Source organism: Berghia stephanieae, chromosome 14, assembly GCF_034508935.2.
Source record: "Berghia stephanieae isolate SIO BIC M18660-M18661 chromosome 14, UCSD_Bste_1.3, whole genome shotgun sequence".
Classification (NCBI taxonomy): Eukaryota; Metazoa; Mollusca; class Gastropoda; order Nudibranchia; family Aeolidiidae; genus Berghia; species Berghia stephanieae.
This window is the reverse complement of record NC_088373.1, coordinates 21,037,622-21,057,970: the sequence shown is the minus strand read 5'-3', so window position 1 is coordinate 21,057,970 and position 20,349 is coordinate 21,037,622. Positions and strand designations below refer to the sequence as shown.

At 36.8% G+C, this 20,349-nt stretch overlaps 1 protein-coding gene across 1 annotated transcript; it reads right to left on the bottom strand.

The window, feature by feature from the left end:
• Positions 1–4,562: 4,562 nt before the first annotated feature.
• LOC144960104 (phospholipid scramblase 1-like) lies at positions 4,563–17,533 on the bottom strand. The gene is made up of 7 exons (XM_078893062.1): positions 17,233–17,533; positions 13,696–13,812; positions 13,057–13,134; positions 9,534–9,729; positions 7,455–7,566; positions 6,132–6,231; positions 4,563–4,995 (listed from the first exon to the last, which is right to left on the bottom strand). Exons 1-7 carry the CDS (start codon positions 17,384–17,386, stop codon positions 4,901–4,903), a joined length of 852 nt encoding a protein of 283 aa, XP_078749188.1. The 5' UTR covers positions 17,387–17,533; the 3' UTR covers positions 4,563–4,900.
• Positions 17,534–20,349: the final 2,816 nt, after the last annotated feature.

Here is a 20,349-nt window from a genome sequence, read left to right as displayed (position 1 = left end):
GTCATTCCAAAATAATTGCATATTTTGGATCAAGTAGACACCATGCAATAAAACCAAAAAAAAAAAATCAACAACAAAAACCGAGCTGCCAACCCAATCTGATGAGAATGTGTACAATGGGACCTCAAAATGGGGGAGATTTCATAAAAATGGGTACAATCCTGAAATGGACGGAAACTAACCATTGTGAAAGTAAGAGGAAGGTATACTTACATAAAGTCACACCACACAAGCTCAATTGCAGCAACAATGATGTTCCCAAGACTATAATCCAATCCTTTCAGAATTCTACCTCCCACCATGAAGATCATAATTGGTCAAAAAATATATGAATATCCACTTGGTCACCAAGGTTTCTCAATAGGCTAGTAATAATATGAATAACAGCAAAAATGGGTACAATCTTGGGGGAAATGCGTACAAGCGTACAATCGCTGAAAATGCGTACAATTCCACATTTTTTGCGGTAGGTTGGCAGCTCTGCAAATATACAAACAACTGATGTGACTATGATCACATGGTAGCCTCTACCGAAAAAAAAAAAAAAAACAACCCAGAAGTTATATAAATAAAATGTCTCATTCCATCAATCTAAGAAGAGTTGGAGTAAAAAATGACGTTACTGCATAATATCTTTTGATATAAAATTCATATTAAATCGGGTATAACGTAAATAGGCGAGTAATATCAAATATTGTGTGAAAAGTATACAAAATATTCTATTATATTTTTCAACTACATAACAAGAAAAAGAAGACATAGACATGAAAAAACAAGAAATATACCCCCCAAAAAAACAGACATAATTAATTACAGGCAGGTTTTATTTAATGCTCATCCAGACCATGAAGGCGCATATTATCATCAACAGTGGACAGAGACATCTGGAGTTTCATTTCAAAAGATCGTACTTATTCCTTTTAACTCCATCTGGAATGTGTGGCTATGTGGTCTTGTGATATGACACTCGCTTTCGGATCGGAAGGTTATGGGGTTCGAGCTTCGCTCAATCTGCGCATAGTTGAGTCCTTGGAAAAGGCTCTTTATTCACATTCTCTCACTGTACTCGTACTCAGGTGTAAAAGGAGTACCTCGTCGTTAACAGCGTTGTTTCTGTCCAAAAAAAAAAAAAAAATGTAATATTGCCTAACAGGCATCATGTCTCGTCCTACATGTTAAATGTTGCTGATGCCCAGGGACCCCTTGTAAAGCATATTTAGTGGATATTGCGCTATATAAAAGCTCAAAAAGCTCAATAAGGAATCCACCACAGATCTCCATCTGGCGACTACCTTCCTCCCCCCCCACCCCCCTTCCCACCCCCACGACATTTTGTTTGTTTGTTGCTTTAGGTCTCTTCCAATACAATTGAGGTTATATGAGAGACCGCTGAAACAAAAAAACAAGCAATCTAACAAAAATAGTACAAATGTCAATCAAAATCATAACCTAAAGATATCATAAGCTAAATTATAAATAACCAAGAACAAACAGGCAGAGGATTTACAGGAAAAAAATATCCCCTGTCAAAAATACAATCACAAACCAAAGAAGCAGGATAGGCTAGTAAAGAGAAGAAGAAACGACATCACTATCGGATCGTACACCCATGCGAACATCATAGGTATATGATTCAAGGGTGATGCTCCCATCCAACCACCCCCCCCACGACATTTGGAAACTTTTCAATTCCAGATTTAGCCTTCTTCACCACGTTGTTGGTGGGCGCCCTCTTCACTGCTGACCTTGGGGGGTTCTTTTCAATTCCAGCTTATATATATTTTTTTTCATACATCCATTAAATGAGCTCAAAATTGTTTATAAGAGGCATGAAACAACGGACAAGTGATAAAAAAAAATTTTTTAAATAGCTTTCTTGCCTGTCATGTACAAAAAATGTCATATATAGTGTAGTTACAGCGTTTTAAAACACATCTCCAGACAGATCCAAAATCACTGCATTGTTAAAATAACCATAATGTGTAAATATTAAATAACAACGTGTAGATGTGTAAATGTAAATATAACCGTGTGTAAACGATGACACATTTAATGCTCTAAACAATTCAAGGCATGCTTCGAATGTAATAAGAATAATGTAACACACAATAAATATAAAATATAAAGACACAGGAAAATTGAGGAGAAATTTTGAATCGACTTCCGTGTAAATTAAACATCATAAAATATAAATTCATTGGTCGGAAAGTCAGAACTATCGCTGTAGAATAAAAAGAAATATCAATTTTGAAAATATCATATTGTTTGTTTGTTTTTGAGGGTTTTACGGCCCTTGTAACACATTCAGGTCATATCAGCGCCAGTAAAAAGGAAGAAAATGGGATAGAAAAATGTTCCAGAATTACAATTAAAGCACCCAAGAAAAGGTAAGGGGAATTGGTTCAAATAGGAAACAGATGTAGATTCTAAGAGCACACTATCAAAGTACTTAGTTTGAGATCACTAAATGGCTCATCCAGACACAAGCACAGGTCCCGACTAAGAGGAATACACTCAAATGTTTACATATCAAATATAATATGTAAACAAAGCATAATACAGTGCATAACAGAGAGATGATTTACAAGGAAAAGAAATATCATCTCCTAAAAGCATACCTTTGACTGTTTCCCAGGGTCAGGACAAAACCAAGTAATCTAATTCCAAGACAAAGACAGAAAGCAAGTTGGAAATCAGATATAGGGGGATAGAAGACAGTAAGTACCTCCCTACTATGGGAGGTCAGGAACCCCGCCCAGGTCATAAAATTGACTTTTCACTAACATTATAACAGAATGAGTTAGAACGCACAACTAAAAATTGTCATTAATAACAGCTTACAAACTTGTCATTCAAAAAAAAAAAAAAAAATTAAAATATTTATATTCCTTGCAAAAACTTTAAATTAAAAAAAAAAATGAATAATCAAATTCATTCCCTACAAATTTTGAATTGGCAGTTCTGAATTGATAAAATAAAAATTACAATAATTAAAAACATTTAATCATTTGAAAGAAAAAAATTAATCGACTGTTAATAAATAATTTTTTTTGTTTTAAAAAGAACAAAAGTTTGAGCAATATTGATGGTAATCTTATGATAGACCACTTGATCACATGACTCTCTGATCTAAAAATAAAAACAATATTTTAGACACGACATCGGGATACAATTCAACATACATGACACATTTAAGGTTGAAAGACGAGAAACTAACCCTAGCATTAAATATAATAGAAATAATATAAATATATGATATGCACACTTATAGAAACCCATTTCACCGAACCATTATAATTATAATATAGAATGTAAATAAAACATGAAATCTTTTCCTCCTCTTTATTTGAAGGATTCTAATGTTTTGCAACTTATATAAACCATCAAAACAATTGTACAGGAAAAAAAAAAAGAAGTATAGAGGTTTGATATATAAATACAAACTCTTTAAACACGGAATACAGATATTACAATGTAAAATAAAATTAATGTTTGTATATAAGACTTGTTAAGTATAACGGGAAATAGAAAAAGAATTTTTAAAATCACAAATTAAGTGAAGAACTTTGTAACATAAAAAAGGAGAAAGTAAATACATTCTACGTCAGCTGTACATGTAAAAGATATTTTTTTAAAAACATACCAATAACAAAAATCATATATTAAGGGTTACTACAAAGCAACCGCAAAACTAACCAAGTCCAAAGAATGGAACATTTCTGGGTAAATGAAGGCCACTACTGTTTAAGTTTGAGTGATCAGTAATTACTGTGAGTTTGCTTTTCATTCATTTAATTTTGCTTCTAGTCTTAACCATGCACTAAATACAAGGAACTAAAGTGTTACGACTAGTCATCCAAACCACTGACCAGCTAGGCTCTAGCCCCTTCTGTCTTGTGCTATGATGTAAAAGTTAGTCAAAGTCTTTTGTAGTTGTTCCAGGTGACTGTATAGTGAGTGCGTTATTGATGCTTGGATTTGGTGGTGGGGAATGTTGTAGTTGTTCCAGGTGACTGTATAGTGAGTGCGTTATTGATGCTTGGATTTGGTGGTGGGGAATGTTGTAGTTGTTCCAGGTGACTGTATAGTGAGTGCGTTATTGATGCTTGGATTTGGTGGTGGGGAATGTTCATCTGATGTCTTCATGTGGACACTCAAGTAAGTCGTGATTATTCAATTTTTGAACTGCATACGCTTCATCCGTGTGTATTTGTTGCTTTTCAAAAAATTTGATCAGTGTATTCAAGTATAGCCATCATTAACTTATAGCCTGACACTAGAACCCACCAAGACTTATAGTTTGTCCACTGTTTAGTGAGTTGTCGTTTGTGGTGCTCAAGGAAACAAGTGATTCCATTGGTTGAACTATTGAATACAACTCACGATTTGTTTTCTTTTGTGGCCAAAGACTTGTCTTTTGACGTCTTTTTTTGGTCAGTGTCAGGCTATAAGTTTACGATGGCTACAATTCAAGTGTATGTTATTTATTTTTTTGGACTCCTTTTATATATACTTGTCAGCAAGTTCTAGATTTATCAGTGGGTCCAAAAATACACTGGAACTTTTTTACTATTTTTTTTTTTTTCAATATCATCAAAACATAGGAATGTGGATATGGATATTGTCTTAGACTGCGGCAACTTAAATGCGAATGTATATCTAGAATGGTAGACAATAATAATTTGAAAGTTGAAAATGTAATAATTGAAAAAACTATGCGTTTATTCAATTTATGCAAAATATAAAAGCTTATCAATATATTTTTTTTTTTCAGTGTATTAATCTTTCATTCACAATCGAATACAACCAGCTCTTTTCACAGCCTCACACTTCTGTTTTCATTGGTGTGTAGTTTGGTGTGTAGTTTGTGCCGTGCATAGTATGTGGTATATGACTCGGCTTAGTTGTTTCCACGGTACTCAAAATAGTTGAAATCTATGAGGAAGGTGGCACCGAACAGTAGCGTCTTTTTCATCAGATCAAGGTTGGCAGGGACTAGGGAAATAAAAAGGGAAAAAATAAATTGTTGAAAAAACACATAAATATATAGATGAATAAATAAACCTCCCAAATATAAATTATATAAATAAGTAAATAAATAAATTAATTAATTGGAATCAATAGTCTGATGTCACGTCCGCCAAGCAACGAGCAGCTTGGTTCTAAAGAAAGAAAATCGGTACTTTGTATTCTCCATGCTGGCTAGAACTTTTTCACATGTTATGCGATCAGAATGTATAAAAGTAGACCTGTAAATGAGCTCTACAAAAATTGACTGAAACTCTTCGACAAACTGAAGATTCAATTTTTTTTTTTTAAATAAGGGCATCATTGGAGAGGAGAGTGATAAATACAATACATTAAAATAGTGGGTGTTATTTCTTATTGACTGATTTCAGTTAATTGACTGAGAATTTACAGGTCTAATAAAAGTCAAAACATGATCAGATTTATAATGTTTTTCTCCTCTGGATACACTTTTATGCTCGTTGGAGAAGTATTTCATAAGGGCGTGGCGTCCGCCATTGTTCCGATAGTTTAGTACTAGTTACTAAGTTACTATGCATCATTGCAAGGGAAGTGATGCCACCACTGTTGAATCCTATTAAGCTAGGCAATGCTAGTGAGATGCTCGGATTCGTTGACAACTTTCAATTCTCGCTTAAAGTTTTATCTTTCTTTTACGTTATAATGTTGCAATCTATTATCATATTCTGTTGTTGTTAAATTGAATTCGTATCACTTTTCCATCGACAATTGTCTTACTGCAATACGTTTTGTTTCATATCACTGTAAAGCGCTTAGAGCCTGTGACAACGGGGTAAAGCGCTATATAAATGCCATTTATTATTATTGTTATTATTATTATTATTATCATTATTATTATTGTTATTATTATTATTATTATTATTATTATTATAATTACTATTTTTATTGTTATTATTTTTATTGTTGTTATTATTATTATCATTATCATTATTATTATTATCATTATTATTATTATCATCATCATCATCATCATCATCATCATCATCATCATCATCATCATCATCATCATCATCATCATTATTATTATTATTATTATTATTATTATTATTATTAATGCCTTCAAGGAGTAATAGGATACATACACTTGATAGAGAAATCATTGGCCCCTCCGAACACTTCACGACACCCACTCCAATGCTTGGCGATCTGAGCTACTTCATTCTCTGTCTCGCCCTCCAGAACCTGGGATTGAAAAACAAACAAGCAAATCATTCAATTTTACTATAAATTGTAATTTGTTTATATGTGATCCCTCGTTTCAAAACAGTCTTAAGTCGGTATGATTTTCGCCTATTACAAGAGCTGTAACCTAACAATAATTGCCTATTTGGACAATAAAGATTATATTATTATTATTATTATTATTATTAAGATGCTGAAAATGGAATTTGTATCCAGAAATATCAGACTTAAGTTGAAATCATTTTCTTTATAGAGGAGAAGGAATATCATATTTTACTGTACTAAATACCAACGTTTCATATTTTTGACCAGTTTAACTATAATTTGACTTTTTAGCCTGGTCCATCCCGACTTAATACCGTTTTGAGATGAGGGGCCACATATGTTTTGAAGGGTCTTACGGTGCTTGAGACGCACGTAGGTCATTCCAGCACCAGTAAAATAGAAGAAAATTATATGTCCCATGAATAAATGTAAAAAAAAAAATATTAAAATTTCAGGTTTACATTTAAAAGCAAAAAAGAAAAATTAAGTCAAATGGGACTGGCTCATAAAGGCAGCAGAAGTTGATTCAAATTTTCAATGTGCATATTTTGAGATCACCTAAAAGTTTCATCCAGACTACGCACTAAGAGAAATGTACTCAAATGCTTACAAATAATTATAAATTCAAAACAAAAACTATAACAGTTCACAAGAGAAAGATTTATCATGAAAAAAAAAAAAAATTTCACCTCTCAAAACTAATACTACACATTTAACTGTTTCCCTCTTAGCCAAGGACTACGGACAGGGACAGGACAAAACCAAGTAATCTCATTCCAAGACAAGGACTGAAACAGCCAATAAAAGGAAATTGGACAATGGTGGAAAGAAGACATAGTGAAAGTGACCTCTCTGCCCACCATGGGAATTCAAAGAGAGAGTGTGAAGACCCTTTCTGATATTTACCACTTTAAATTTTCTATTTATGTCTATTAGAACCCAAGTTATGATTTTTTTCTGAATAAAATTTGTTGCTATGGGAAACACTTTATCTTCGATTTTGGCTCATATCTCGAATCAAAGCTTGCCGCATCTTTCCGCATCTTCCTGGGTTCTCAGCCAGCCTCACGTTTTTCAAAAGGAGGAAATTCCTCCTATGACTCCTAAATCGCGGATTTCTTTGTATCGGAAGAAAACCAACAGCACCGATTATTGAAAGCCATTGAGTGCGTCCTCACCCTAAAGACGACATCCTGACAACACTTGCAGTAACAGCAATCTCCGATGATTGTGAAGACCGTTTGATTTTGGGCATCCAGGACTTTGTACTTGGGGATCCAGCATGTCCATCTGATGATTATATAGATAAATAAATAAGTAATAATAAATTATCTTACCTTAATCCTAAGTATTGGACTGGAACTGTCAGGGCAAAAGATCAAGGGGAAGGCCACGGGGAACATGGAGATGAATTAAAGAAGCTGATATACAGAGAAGTGGTAGGACATGGAACGAGATAAAAAAAAGTTAGCTCAGGATAGAGAAGGATGGAAGCTGTTTGTCTGTGGCCTATACCATCACCCAGGGTGAAAAAGGCAATGATAAATAATAATGCTGAAAACTTATATAGCGCTATAACTCCGAGATACCAGACTCTAAGCGCAATGATGATGATGATACCTTAATAATCTGAAAATATGTCTATAATGCCAGATAAAGTACAAAGAAAAATATAAGAAAAAAAAAAACATTCCCCAAAGATCAGACTGCTTGCAACTACAACTATATACTTGACTGTTTCAGCCAAGGACTCCGGCCAGTGTCAGGACAAAACCAAGTAATCTCATTCCAAGACAAAGACAGAAAGCAATTGAAAAACAGATACAGGGGGATAGGAGACACAGCAAGTACCTCCCTGCCCACTATGGGAGGTCGGGAACCCCACCCAGGTATAGGGGGATAGAAGACACAGGAAGTACCTCCCTGCCCACTATGGGAGGTCGGGAACCCCACCCAGGTATAGGGGGATAGAAGACACAGGTAGTACCTCCCTGCCCACTATGGGAGGTCGGGAACCCCACCCAGATATAGGGGGATAGAAGACACAGCAAGTACCTCCCTGCCCACTATGGGAGGTCGGGAACCCCACCCAGATATAGGGGGATAGGAGACACAGCAAGTACCTCCCTGCCCACTATGGGAGGTCGGGAACCCCACCCAGATATAGGGGGATAGGAGACACAGAAAGTACCTCCCTGCCCACTATGGGAGGTCGGGAACCCCACCCAGATATAGGGTGATAGAAGACACAGCAAGTACCTCCCTGCCCACTATGGGAGGTCGGGAACCCCACCCAGATATAGGGGGATAGAAGACACAGCAAGTACCTCCCTGCCCACTATGGGAGGTCGGGAACCCCCACCCAGGTAGGCAAGGTTCACACTGCAAGACCACAAAGTTGCCGATAGTCGGAATACCCAGACCTGTAAATGAGCTCTATAAAAATTGACTGAAACTCTTCTTCGTAATTCGTCGTAGCGGTAAAATCCAAAGAATCAAAATGAAAGGTAAACAGCAAGCTCACTTGAGCAAGCAATGGCAGAAAACTAATTTGCGTGGGAATTAATTAGGCTACTTACCATTGTTCCTTATAATTAGGTACCCAATCAGTGAAGAAACTTAGAAACGGTCAACCAGTTTGTTTACAACATGAGGCAATCGAGATGTGTTTGTAGCAATCATTTAACTTTCTATTTGAAGGTGTCTACATAACGAATTTTTCTTTTTCATACTTTTCCTGTCCTTCAAGTAAGTGTAGTCAATTTTGGCTTAGACGAAACAGTGAAATTTATTGCTCGGCAGCTCAGTTAAAATTGGCTACGACAGGTTTAGAAAGTGAAAAAATAATTTCACGAAGGCGCGTGAAAATACACTGGGGTGTGTTCAGACACGGCAATTCTAAAAAGCGTCACTTAGCCTTGGCAATATATCCATCGTTAATATAAACGGCCCATGAGCTATGCGTGGCGCTGTGGAACATTCCTAATTAACTTTACAGTCAATCGACTACGATTCATGAATTCTTTCTTTATTCAATTATTTCTTCCCTTTTTAAAAATCTTTGAATTTGACAAATTGACTGATTTCAGTTAATTGACTGAGAATTTACAGGTCTCTTCTTCTTCTTCTTCTTCTTCTTCTTCTTCTTCGTTCCCGTCACGTCACATGGTCAGTCCGGTCTGGTGAATGAAGCCCACAAGGGTCTTGAGGTCGTCCTCACTGCCGTACAGATTTACAGGTCTAAATACGACACTTACATTTCTTTGACGGTTCCCTGGAGCACGCCTGGCGGTGACTCTATCTCCATCTCCTGCAGACAGCAGCACCAGAAGATGGATCCTTGGCATTTCAGAGGTCGGTTCAGTCGCATCAACGGCTGTTCGTAGTTGTCCGTGATATTCATGATGAATGGACGCATCACCCCGCACATCTGACGAGTACAGCAGTCCGTGTCTGAATTGGAAAGGGTAGATAGTTTATCAATGAATAGTCATTTAATTAAATCTACAAAAGACGTCTTAACTTCTATGTCATTGTACAAGACCGAAGGGCTAGAGCTCAGGTGGTCGCTGGTTCGGATAAGTAAGTAAGTAAGTAAATCTATAAATAGAAAAATGTAATATAAATAAATAATTGTATACGAAAGGTGCAAGACAAAGCAAGAAAGAAAAATAAAAGAAAAAAATGCATCTCAAAAAAATCAGTCTACCTCAACTGTCGATGGGTTTTTTTTTCTTCTATTTTTCTTTCTTGCTTTGTCTTGCACCTTTCTTACACACTTGTTCAGATGTTTATCTTACACTGGTGCCTGTTCCTTAATTTCTTCATAAATAAATAAATAAATAAGCACATCTATAAAGCATATTTTCATGATTTTACCATGCTCAATGAGCATAATTTTTCTATTCATTTCACAAAGCAATTCGTCTGAAACCAAATTTTTATTTCAGAAAAATACAAGTTTTTGGAAGGCACCATTGTTATGTAATGTTCTCCATGGCCTATGATTGGTTTTGTTTTTTTGTCTTTAAGGGTTTTACGGCGCTTGCAACACATTAAATTCATAACAACGCCAGTAAAAGGAAGAAAATGGGATAGTAAAAAGTTCTAGAATTACAATTAAAGCACCCAAGAAAAAGTAAGACAAAAGGGGAATTGGATCAAATAGGGAACAGATATAGATTCCAAGAGCACACTATCAAAGTACTTAGTTTGAGATCATCTAAAAGTCTCATCCAGTCACAAGCACAGGTCCCCACTTAGAGGAATACACTCAAATGTTTACAAATCATATATAATATGTAAACAAAACATAATACAGTGCATAACAGAGAGATGATTGACAAAGAAAAAAATATCATCTCTCAAAACTAACTACAGTAGAACATGAAAGTAACGTACTCGGAAATAGCGAGAACTCGGAAATAGCGAGTAAAATCTAAATCCCCGTTTTTTTCTCTTATTTGAGTCAATAAAATTAGCATGCAAGTAGCGAGTATGAAAAAGAGGTCAACTCGGAAATAACGAGCATTTCCTGCCCCAGCCTAGGACTTCCAACGAAGTAAAGCAAAACACCAGACAAGGGCGATTTAAATATTTTTAGCCTAGCTTCTTTTCTTTTCTTATTCTTCGTTACGAGTAATATTACATAGTAGCCTAGTCGAGAGTACATAGTAGGCGAAACAAATTTGGGTGGGGGTTGGGTGTGTGTGTTTGTGTGCGTGTGGGGGTCAATTATTCACCCAATGTGGTGACACGCGACGCGCGAGGTAAGCACTGGCAGCCAACATGTCAACATGCCTCATTTCGCAGCATTGGTCAGCGAGTCGCATTCGTTAACGAAGGACACGATCAGCGAGAGAGGGGAGCGTGGAACCATCATTTCAGTGGGTCAGTGATTGAGTGATGCGCTTGCTTACCTCATCAAACATGTCTAGTGCATACAAACACTCGCACACACACACACACACACACATACGAAATCTTTATGGAAGTGGGAGGGGTGGATCATCTTCAACCGTAGTTAACGAAGGCTGTGTTCAACCCCGCGCCCCCACCCCAATTTATCCACACACAGTCATTTGCACACACGTGCGGCACACACGCACAAACACACACATCGTCTTTCCATCTTTTTGTACGGCTGAGTGACCTTTCCTGGCAACTCGGTGATAGCGAGAACTCGGAAATAGCGAGTAATCAGGAGTGGACCCGTCGAACTCGCTATTTCCGAGTTCTACTGTATACATTTGACTGTTTCCCCTCTCAGCAAGGGTATCCGGTCAGGACCAGGATAAAACTAAGTAATCTCATTCCAAGACAAAGACAGAAAGCATGTTAGAAAACAGATATAGGGGGACAGAAGACACAGTAAGTACCTCCCTGCCCACTATGGGAGTCCATGGCCTATAGACAGAAAATCAATCACGCAGAGTCAAGATGGTCAATGTCTGTCAAATCCAATGCTAAGGCTGGAGTTATGCAAGTATTGCCATCTATTTCATTTGTAATCGCATGCAGCATTGCTCGACTTGTGTGTATATATATATATATATATATATATATATATAGTGTTTCCTTGAAAAAGGCCAAAGTCAAAAACGTTGTTTGTTTTGTGTTGTTCCCTTATTTATGAGTCACACTTACTCCTTTTATCTCTCTCTCTCAACTTTGTTTCTACACATTTAACGGTTCCCCTCTCAGCTTACGACTCTGGCCGGGGCCAGGACAAACCCAGTAAACCCATTCCAGGACAATCAAAATATGAGCATTTATATAGCGCAATATCCACTAAAAGTGCTCAAAGCACTTTACAAAGATAAAAAACAACTTGGAAAACAGATATTACAGGGGGATAGGAGACACAGCAAGTGACCTTCTGCTCATCATGAGAGGTCAGAAGATCCCACCCAGACAGATGGCTTGTTTTAGAAAAAAAACAAAATCAAAAACTTGGTTCCATACATCATACAGCCTTATGCGGTAATAAATGAAGCATCGAGACGCTCATAGTACATGCTTAAACTGTGAAAATACTAACGAAAGAGTGAAAATGGAGAGGCTTCGTATGGGAACAAAACAGACAATGGACGTTTCGGGTACAAACCCTTCGTCAGCACAACAATATACGAATTAACATGGAAAATAAATAAAATAAAATGAAAAATAATATTAGTATTTTCACGATCACCGGCTTCAGGCAGCCCCTACCATTTTCTACTTAAACTGCGGCAATGCATAACCAAAATGTATTAAATCTAAACATCAATGGTATCACGGATCCCTTAGCTAAAACAAAAAAAGCCTCAAAGTTTTTCTTGTAACGACAATCTGATATAAGAATATTTTGTGCATCACCCTTAAATCATAGAAAAAGATATACGTCTCCACCCAGCTTCCTCTTAATGGTTGCCTTTAAACATCCGATACTTATCATCTTTAAAAAAGTCAATTCACCAATAACGGACTATGGTCAGCTGGAAGATTTGAAACATCTGGTTTTCGGGGCAGCTGGAAAACGGGCATCATTGTGGTATGCGTTTAGGTAAAATATTTGCCTATTCCATCCTCCAGATCAATCAAGCCAATGCCTAAAACGATGTGTAACCTTTATATTTGAATGTCTGTTGGAAGGACCCAACTGGCGGTCTAAAACTATAAAAAAAAAAAAAAAACAATACTAATGTCTTTATCTATAGATTTTTAAACCTTTTTTGTTGTTGTTGTTGTTTGTTTCTTTGTTGAAAATAACTTCCATTCTCTACAATTCCACGTATTTACCTTCTTTAGCAAACATAAATTTCTGTTCCTGGCCATTGCAAATGTCGTAACGGTTGTTCCTCTCCCAACCAACGAGAACTGGAAAAAAGAAGAAGAAAAAAAAAAATAAAATAAAGAATAAAACAAAAAACAACTTCAAATGACTCATGATATGGTAGGAAAAAAAAATTGATGCTGAAACAATGTTTCATTTTATTTATGCCTATATGTGTTGAAGAAGAAGAAGAAGAAGAAGAAGAAGAAGAAGAAGAAGAAGAAGAAGAAAAAGAAGAAGAAGAAGAAGAAGAAGAAGAAGAAGAAGAAGAAGAAGAAAAAGAAAAGAAGAAGAAGAAGAAGAAGAAGAAGAAGAAGAAGAAGAAGAAGAAGAAGAAGAAGAAGAAGAAGAAGAAGAAGAAGAAGAAGAAGAAGAAGAAGAAGAGAAGAAGAAGAGGAGGAGGAGAGGAGAGGAGGAGGAGGAAGAAGAAGAAGAAGAGAAGAAAAAGAAGAAGAAGAAGAAGAAGAAGAAGAAGAAGAAGAAGAAGAAGAAGAAGAAGAAGAAGAAGAAGAAGAAGAGGAAGAAGAAGAAGAAGAAGAAGAAGAAGAAGAAAAAGAAGAGGCTGATAATGATGATGACAACAATGACGACAAATCAATAATTACCTTCAGCCAGTTCTAAAATCTGATGGACTTTGATTTCATCCAGGGTTGCCAGGTAGGCCATTCCAGCTGGGAGGCCCGCAGGGACCACAAAATTAGGGGGAGGTGACATCATCATACCTTTGAAAATACAATCATAGAGGTGTTATTATTACAACAAACTTTAAACTTTTACCCGTTTCCAGATGCAATGAGGGTAATCTTGTCATGAGCATAGAGGCAGATAAATGATATCACTGTGATGATGATGATGATGATAATGATGACGATGATTATTATTATTATGATGATTATTATTATTATTATTATTATCATTATAATAATTATTATTTAATCATTATTATAATAATTATTATTATCATATTATTATCATTATAATATTGCGTATTGGAATTTGAGTCCAAATGGCTACTGGAAACTATTCAGACTAGAAAAGCCTTGTAATATTTGAAATTCATTCACGTCCGAATACCCACAGCCTTCTAATAATCTAAATTCACTCTCCCAAAACAGTGAATATTGACGGAATAAAGTTAATCTCTCGTTATATCTCCCATAAGCCACGACTAGAATTAATCCTAGAAAATTTTCAAATTTCTAATGAGCAATGAACCATTACCAATTATTTAAAAATTCGCAGTGACTACTTTTACAGTCCCATTAAGACGGTACTCAGATCAATGTTTACAGTTCCATACGATTTAGTCCATATGTCCCAAATCCATTCATGGGATTTCTCTTTTCTCTTAACTAAACCAAGCACCTTGGCCCAGGCCTCCACACTGAAGTACTGCCTTGCTCAGAAATGTCAACTTCCTGATCTAAGACCTGCATTATTATTATTATTATTATTATTATTATTATTATTATTATTATTATTATTATTATTATTATTATTATTATTATTATTATTATAATATTCGTAGACTATTTTTATACAGTGCACTCTGGATACGTCGACGTTGCCTAAGTCGATTTTTACCCAAGTCGATTTTTTTTCTTGGTCCCTCCCCCTTCTTCCTATATAACATTAGTAAAAAAAAAAATAAACTCCACATAAGTCGATGTCGCTTAAGTCGATGTTCTTATCACTCATGACTACAATAAAATCACAAATAAACAAGTATTTCCATTGGTTAAAAAAGCTACCAGTAAGAATTTTCAGTGGTTAAGAATATCCGCGAACGATTGGCGCACATCGATGTGATGTAGGTGCTTTGCCTGACGTCCGTGCTCAATGTACATAAGCAGTATTGAATAACTTTAATTTCCCCATCTCAAATTTTACATTGTCGCAACTTCAAGTTCAATATTTTTTTTGGTTCTAATTCCAGCCATCCTATGTAATGACCCTCTTAATTAGTATCAATTTTATCAAGAAGAATTCAAGTCAAGTCTACAACTACAATGGCTATCGCGGAAAAGGAAGATTCGATGCATTTGGAAAGTTTGGCACGCGACAGAAAATCATCGCATAGGAAATTGGCATACCAGCTATTTCTGTCTCGACGATTTACAAGAAGCATGACCTTGACCTAGAGGCTCCTATCCTTCCGCTTTTCGCGGAATAATTTCACTTAATTGGTATACATTCCACATTCAAAGCAAAAATTCCGCTTTCCACATTTCCCATCGAGGAAAATATTTTTTAAAATCTCTAGTGAAAAAAGTGAGCTATGGCTTATTTCGTCAGCATCTTCAATGGTCAATCAACACAAATTTTGTGTATGATTAGTCCCTTCAAAGTGTGTGCTGCTGATGTCGGATAATATTATATGTTTGGGAGGGGGGTTGACCGAAGTATTATTATTATTATGGTGACTCCAATTCGTGAGGTCGATAACCTTGGTAATATTATATGTTGGCTTCAATCGGTAATAATATTATTGAGTACGGTCAGCTTCTTTCCCTATTTAATTTTAGCCCTGTGTACGTGTGTGTGTGTGTGTGTGTGTGTGTTACCGGCACGCGCGTTTGTTTGATTAGGTCTGTGCGGGGGGGGGGGGGGGGGGGGGGGGGGGGGGGGGGGGGGTCCTGACAAGGTTAAATCCATCCATTCAATACTTTGTTCTCAGACGGCCAGGACCTGTGTGTTCTCTATTATTATTTGACCCCATTCTTAGTCTTTACACAATCTGTACATTTTTACACATTTTAAATTTTGAATCATTTGAGTACTTTTGGATTGTCTATTACATTTTCTGCTGCAAAGCATGTCATAGTCAATAGCAGTAAGTTGATTCCGATTTTTTATCTCAAATTCCGATTTTTATATATTCTGATTCCTCTATGGGGCTATTGGGGCTAGGAGCCTCTGGTGACCACTACAGAGACCGCGCGATATGATGGGACATACTTATTCTAGATTGGGTTGCTTTGTTCAAATGCGTTTTTGCTCATTTGGTTACACTCCGGTTAAGTTGATTTTCGGATAAGTCGATTTTTTTCTCGGTTCCCCTGGGCATCGTCTTATCTGGAGTCCACTGTAGTCCCATAAAGACGGTTTTTCAAAGCAACTGGCCGTCTATAACGTTAATATCCTCCGATTACAGGAGACCCATTTTTATTCAGGCACGCAATCTTCTTGATTCCAGATTCCAGGCTATATGGTGGTCCAACGCGAGGACACTTCGAGGCTCAAAGGAGGGGTTAGCGTGTACGCTAAAGAGCCATCGAAGGTAAGGGTCATAGAGAGCGCAATGGACAGCAATGGGGTGAATAGAATTTCCCTATAGATAGGTGGGCTATTTTTGCACAACATCTACAAACCACCTAGAGCGACTTGGACGACACTACCGATTCGTGCATATGTTTCAAATCCATTCATGGGATTTCTCTTTTCTCTTAACTAAATCAAGCACCTTGGCCCAGGCCTTCACACCCAAGTACTGCCTTGCCTCAGAAATGTCAACTTCCTGAGATCTAAGACCTGCATTGACAGGTCCTTTTCCGAGGATGGAATTTTGGAGAGGTCTTGGACCTCACTTGGATCAGCATCCGCCAAAACCCATGGCAGAATCATATTGAACTGCAAAAATAGATATGAGTACCGTCTTTAAGGGACTGTAAAAATAGACACTGCATATCATATATTATATGATAACTTTATAATATTTGTGCGGTTTTCATGTATTCATGGGAACGTGTTGATTCATTGGTATCCAGGCTTTGGAAAATATAAATGAAAATGGTAATAAATAATATGTTTTATTTTTAAAAATTAAGGCCCGTTATTTCAAATGAAAAAAAAATCTACCCCTAAAATTAATATAATTTAATTTAAGATCCCCCCCCCCCCCCCAACCTTTTACATTCTCTACCCAACAATGACAATGGGAAGGGATATAATATAAGGGTCCGTTATGTTAACTGAAAAAAATCTACCCTAAAATTAATATAATTTAATATCCCCCCCCCCCCCACCCTTTACATTCCCTTCCCAACAATGCGATAAAAGTACGTTATTTCGAATCGATTTTATAACATCTGCGCATAGGAGCCACGCCTTATTTCATTACATTCACTTTCTCACAATCTGACCTGGTTGCGGTATTGGTGCTCCATAACCTGGTTGAGGTGCTCCTCCATAGCCTGGTGGTGGTCCATATCCATAACCTGGTTGGACAACAGTCACTTGTGGAGCCACCTGGCCCTTTTCGTCATAGCCAGATTGAGGCCCAACAACAACAGACATTGTCTTTTTCTTGTAAATTTGCAAAATCAAATGGAATCAAATTGGGGACGTCGAACTCTTGCCCTATTCCGGTGGCTTCCGCGATTCGATTGTTTACATCACAGTGGGTTGGGATACTGGGAAGGGCTGCCAGATGGTCAGAGTTCCTCGTCCCCAATTTCGACTTCAAAAGTGATCAAATAGAACCTCACGTAAACCAAACACCACTAACACCACAAATCGTCGGTTTGATGTCAAAACAATCGAAAACTAGGAAAACCTTGTTGTTTTAATTTTTTTTTTCTTTTCTTTTGTTTTTTTTTAAAAGTAAAAATAACTATAAACTCGGAGTCTATATGTGGCCAAATTGGCTACGCCCGTAACCATCTGTCAGCCCTGAATATTGGCTTAGGCAGGTTAAGTTAACTGAACATGCCAAACAGGTCATAGGAAAATAAATATGTACCAAATGGCTCGAACTTTTCCAAGTATTAATTTTTTTCTAAAATTTAAACGTTAATATTAAATGAGCATAAAATGGAAATAAATTGTATTCCTTTATTTATTATCTCGTTGTCATGACTGGTGCCTTGATTTTGTTTAATCGTCTCATTTTGATAGATAAGGGTAGACATTTGTATAATTTGTGAAATTCGTGTTTATTGTCAACAAAATAGGTGATCTGAAAAAGAGACAAAACAATGGTAAAATGACAAATCCATTTATTTTTTTTACTATTTAAACGCCAAATTGGCAATCTAAATTGATGGATTATTCCAGTTTGCCAGATGAAAATAGCGGTCTAAAATAAGACGAAACTAATATTTTAGCTCATTGTAAATAATTACCTCAATTTCGGTATTTCTTCTTCTTCTTCTTCGTTCCCGTCACGTCACATGGTCAGTCCGGTCTGGTGAATGAAGCCCACAGTGGTCCTGAGGTCGTCCTCATTGCCGTACAGCTTCTTTGAGTATGGGGTTGGGTCAGGCCAGAAGTTCCTTCTCAACTGGTTGTACCTTGGACATTCCATTAGGACATGATGTCCATTTTCATTTTCAAGTCCGCAGTCACATTGTCCAGAGGCACCTGCTCTGGACATCCTCCACATATGTTCCTTTAACTGGTTGTGTCCAGTTCTCAGTCTGAAGATGATGACCTGTTCCTTTCTGTCGAGCACCTTGATTGGGTCATTCATGTTGTATTCTGGGTGCTTCTCTCTCCATCTCTGAGACTGGATAAATTTGGCCATTTTGTTAATTTCTCCTATTGAGTACGTTGGGGAGGGTTGCTGCATGCGACTGCCTGCCTTGGCCAGTTGGTCAGCGATCTGATTTCCAAGTATCCCACAGTGTCCTGGAATCCAATTTCGGTATTTAATTTTCTTTACTTTAAATGCCTCTGTTTAACGAAATGTCTTTGTTCATGAAATAATTAATTAGATTGTTGTTTTCCAAAAAGTCAATAAAATACAATTATTGTCAAGCCATTGTTTAAATAGTTTTGATAGAGCCCCCTCCCCCCCCCCCCTCCCCATACCAAGAAAATAAACAAAAAAAAAAAAAACAAACCAAACAAGATCTTCTATTCCCATTGGTTATATCAACTATAAAAAATTAACCTAAAATTAACCGAAGGCGACGTGCACTTATTTTCAGGTCTGATAACCCAATTCTTTATGGGCTATTTGTTGTAATGGAAATCTAAAAAAAAAAAAACAAAAAAAAAAAAAACCCCGCAAAATATTGTCCATTACAACAATGTTAAAATAGGCCCATAAGTGTGTTCGGATGTCAGACCTGCATATATGTATACGCGTCGATCAGAGGTGATCATAATGTTTTGAAGAAAGAGCTAAATTTACCTAAAAACCATTACGTGTCATCCACAGATTCTATACAAGCCAGGATAATGATCATCTATTGGAAGCGGGTCTTGATTTGGAACGACGTGGAAATATTTGCATATTTTCCTTCTCTTGCATCTACACCCAACACCCTCTCCATACATTTACATTGTTTCCACATAATTTGAAAAAATGTGATATTTTGTAACCTTACATAATTGTGTTTGTTTATTTTTGTCTCCTGACGAAGGCCAAGGGCCGAAACGTTGTTTGTTTTGTGTTGTTGCCTTATATATGAGTCACATTTACTCATTTTATCTTTCTCTATATAATATTTGCAAACGTGCAAACTGAATTGTTGATGGTAAAATGTCAATGTAGCAGTTTTTAATGGATTACGGGATTTTTCAGACCCCCCCCCCCTTCTCCTAAATCACGTAACTTATTGTTATAGGTTTGTTGGGGGGGGGGGGGGGGGGTCGAAGTGGCCGAGTGGTGAAGGCATTGCACTATGACCCGGAAGGTCCTGGGTTCGAGCCATACTTCAGGCACTTTCGTTTTTTTTTCCTTGAGCAAGATTCTTAACCCCCAATTTGCTCACTTTGGACAACACGGGTGATTCCTGTTGACATCATCAGACATCTTGTTTGATGGATTATCTATATTCCTTCGCGGAATGCCTTGGCGACGATATCTTACGATGTCTTGGCGGAAGGGCATAACTGTTGTTAATTGTTAATACCAATAATACAGACACATCTCCATAATCCAAAAACATCCTTTCCTTACATTTTGTTCGGATTAATGAGATATCTTGACAGTGGAACCATTAGCGTATAATATTTTTATAGCCTTTTATTTTACAAATGAAACTAGGCAGTTTGTTTCCACTAATAGTTCGATACTAGTTGGAAGAAATACAATGCATACATATTTTGGAAACTAGACAAAACTACCTAGTTTTGTTTTGGTGTATAATTTATTTTATTTGTGATAGCTGATGAAAAGATGCGGCTATTCAATCAGTCCTAGAGTTCAATAGTCGTGACGTCACTTCCCTCGTATTGACGCATAGTAACTTAGTAACTGGTTCTAAACTATCGGAACAATGGCGGACGCCCTTATGAAATACTTCTCCGAC